This window comes from Myotis davidii, unplaced genomic scaffold, assembly GCF_000327345.1.
Source record: "Myotis davidii unplaced genomic scaffold, ASM32734v1 scaffold156, whole genome shotgun sequence".
Taxonomy (NCBI): Eukaryota; Metazoa; Chordata; class Mammalia; order Chiroptera; family Vespertilionidae; genus Myotis; species Myotis davidii.
In genome coordinates this window covers 7,419-10,527 of record NW_006288633.1, presented here as the reverse complement: position 1 = coordinate 10,527, position 3,109 = coordinate 7,419, and the positions used below count along the sequence as shown (strand labels likewise).

The following is a 3,109-nucleotide window of genomic DNA, read 5'->3' as shown; positions in this document are numbered from 1 at the left end:
TTTAAATAAATGGTCTACATCCTTGAAGGAATTCTTCATGAAGACTTCAATGGCCTCTTTCTCACTGGCCATGTGCAGGTCCAGGAGCTCTTGGAGGGTTTCTGTGGGCAGCTGAACCTTCTCACTCATCTGCTGGTCATAGTGGGCAATGGCCTTTTGCACTGCAGCCGAGTTCTCTATCTGGGCCAAGGCCAGGATGGCGTTCTCCATGCAGGGCAGGTCCCTACTGCTGATGGCACTGACATAGGTCATAACCAGAGTCTCCAGTCCTACAAATAGAGAACAAAAGATAATGTTTATTGCAGGTGGGGTGAGGAAACAGTCCATTCTCTATAAATCTGATGATATCTCTCAACACTCATTTGGCTCACAGCATCTATGTCCTCAGCATCACTCAGAAGTTTGCTAGAAGTGCAGACTCTCAGCCTCTGCTCCAGATCAACTGAATTAAATCCTCCTCTGCCAAGATCCTTGGGTGATATGGACATATCAAAGGATGAGAACAGCTGTTCTAGACACCATATGCCAGAAACCAATTCCAGCATGACAGCAGGGCTGAATCTGGGATTGGCTGATGGCATTTCCCCAAACCTGAATAGGATACATTAAATTGTTTGCTGCCAGGCAGCTCAGGGCACCCTAATCTACATGTTAATTCCTCCTACTGGCCAAACACCGGAACAGCTCTAGGCTAATTCCCCCAAATCTGACAATCCCTCTGTATACTAAATCCTGACCCTTTGAAGTATATATCTCTGCCTCATCTCAGGACAATTTTTGTTAATAAAAAGCATGGGGTCCTGAGACAAAGAGATCTTAGTTTCCTTCAAACTAGGCTCCTCTGACCCCCAAATGCCTTTCAAAATTATATTTCGTCTCTTGACTCCTATTTAATCTATGCACAGCCTTCTCCAGATTTCATGAATCCCTTTTTTAAACAAATATATTTTATTGATTTTTTACAGAGAGGAATGGAGAGGGAGAGAAATACAGAGTTAGAAACATCGATGAGAGAGAGACATCGATTCAGCTGCCTTTTGCACACCCCCTACCGGGGATGTGCCCACAACCCAGGTACATGCCCTTGACCGGAATCGAACCTGGGACCCTTCAGTCCACAGGCCAACACTCTATTCGCTGAGCCAAACCGGTTAGGGCATGAATCCTTCTTAATGCTGGGACAAGAACCCTGGCAACTATAGACCTGTGTTTATTGAGGTTTATTGAGTGCATGTGCTTTATCCCTAAACACCATTAGGATAGGAAATGTACCTCTCATTTATGTCTCTATCATCAGTTCTGGTCCATGGTAAGCATTTATAAAATCAATATTTGTGAAACAATTAAAAAGAAGTCCTCTGCCCTAACCAGGTGGCTCAGTTGGTTGGAGCATTGTCCCATGCACCAAAAAGTTGTGATTTTGATTCCTGGTCAGGGCACACACCTAGATTGTGGGTTTGATCCCCAGTTGGGGCACATGCGGGAAGCAACTGATTAATGTTTCTCTCTCACGTCGATGTTTCTCTCTCTTTCTAAAATTAATGGAAAAACATATTATGGGGTAAGGATTAAAAAACTCAAAATAAATTTAAAAAGGAGTCCTTAATTTTATTTATTCTAGCAGAACACTGTCCAAGAGATCTCTCCATGATGATAGTCTTCTGCTATATGTGCTATCCAATATTATAGCCACTATACATGTAATCAGAATTTTTTAATTCATTTAATTTTAATTAATCTGCATTCAATTTTAGATAAATGTAGCTACTACACTTTTCTAGTACCTATTATACGGGATAGTACAGGTACAGTGTATTAGGTCAATTTGAAGCAATAGAGTTTTTTTATTTGTCCTTTTCTATCTTTTCTCACCCACAAAATCTGACTAATAAAATCTATTAGAAATATTGTGTTATCTAGAATACACCACAGTAATCCTATATAATAAAAGGGTAATATGTATCTTCACCAAACCAGGGAAAGACCGGTTGCTATGACATCCACTGACCACCAGAGAGCAGACACTCAACGCAGGAGTTGCCCTCTGGTGGTCAGTGCGCTCCCACATGGGGAGTGCTGCTCAGTCAGAAGCCAAGCTCACGGCTGACAAGCACAGCAGCGGTGGGGCGGTGGCGGGAGCCTCTCCCTCCTGGACTGCCAGAGGGCACAGGCCGGCCTGAGGGAACTCCCTGAGTGCATGAATTTCATGCACCGGGCCTCTAAGAGTAGTAGATTTGCATTTTTCAAAGCTGAAACTAGGTGGATGCAATTCCACCTTCCTTTAATCTTTTAACAGTGAGAGTAATGACCGGGAAATGGACTCACGGGGTCCATTGACTTGGATGCCTCCTGAAAGAGTTGTGACTTTAGAATTGCTAAAGATGTAGGAACAGAAGTCAGCAGCTTGTTGCACGAATTCGGGGTCCAGCTCATCATCCTGCATTGTCTCAAGTTGGCCTAGTTTCTTCCGATGAGTGGGCCGATCAAAGACAAAACATTTCTTTTTTGGGAAGAACTTTCGGATACAAAGTCGGGGCAGGTTAAATTTTTCATTTTTAAGACTGGTACCTGGAGAAAGATAAAAATGGCTTTGCTTAATATAGGGGCTTGGAAACTTTTTCTGTTAACGGTCAAATAGTAAATATATTAGGCTTTGCAGGTCAGGTGGTTTCTTTTCCAAGTATTCAAATTCTGCTATTATAGCACGAAAGCAGCGTGGACAATCTACATAGTATTCATCCACTAAAACCTATTGTACGATAGCTGGCAGGCTGCATTGGCCATCATTTGACTGTGGGCCATAGTTTGCCAACCCCTACCCTAGTGCATTGCCATGCTTTAATCTATTTTCTTTAAATAAGTGCCCATTCTACTCCATATTCTTTGGCTAATTACAGCAATCCAAGCCCTAAGCAGGGAGATAAAATCAATCTGATCACAGTAAAGGGAAAAATGAAAGAAAAAGAAACTTGTTCTTAGAACAAGGGAGAAGATAATTCAAAATCAAATCTATGAATTTAGATATTAAACAAGCATTAATTTTTAGAACTAGGAAGCTGAGAAGTAGAAAACTATACATGTAAAAACACTAATAGAAAACTAAAAGATG

The 3,109-nt window shown here is 41.7% G+C and overlaps 1 protein-coding gene across 1 annotated transcript in view; it reads right to left on the bottom strand.

Annotated features, from left to right (window-relative positions):
* LOC102773905 (guanylate-binding protein 1-like) overlaps window positions 1–3,109 on the bottom strand; it is a gene marked incomplete at its 5' end in the record, with an annotated part of 17,616 nt that overhangs the window by 8,996 nt on the left and 5,511 nt on the right. Inside the window, 2 exons of the mRNA XM_015562049.1 lie at window positions 1–269; window positions 2,326–2,588. Coding sequence (XP_015417535.1) covers window positions 1–269; window positions 2,326–2,588 — 532 coding nt within the window. The remainder of the gene's footprint in view (window positions 270–2,325; window positions 2,589–3,109) is intronic.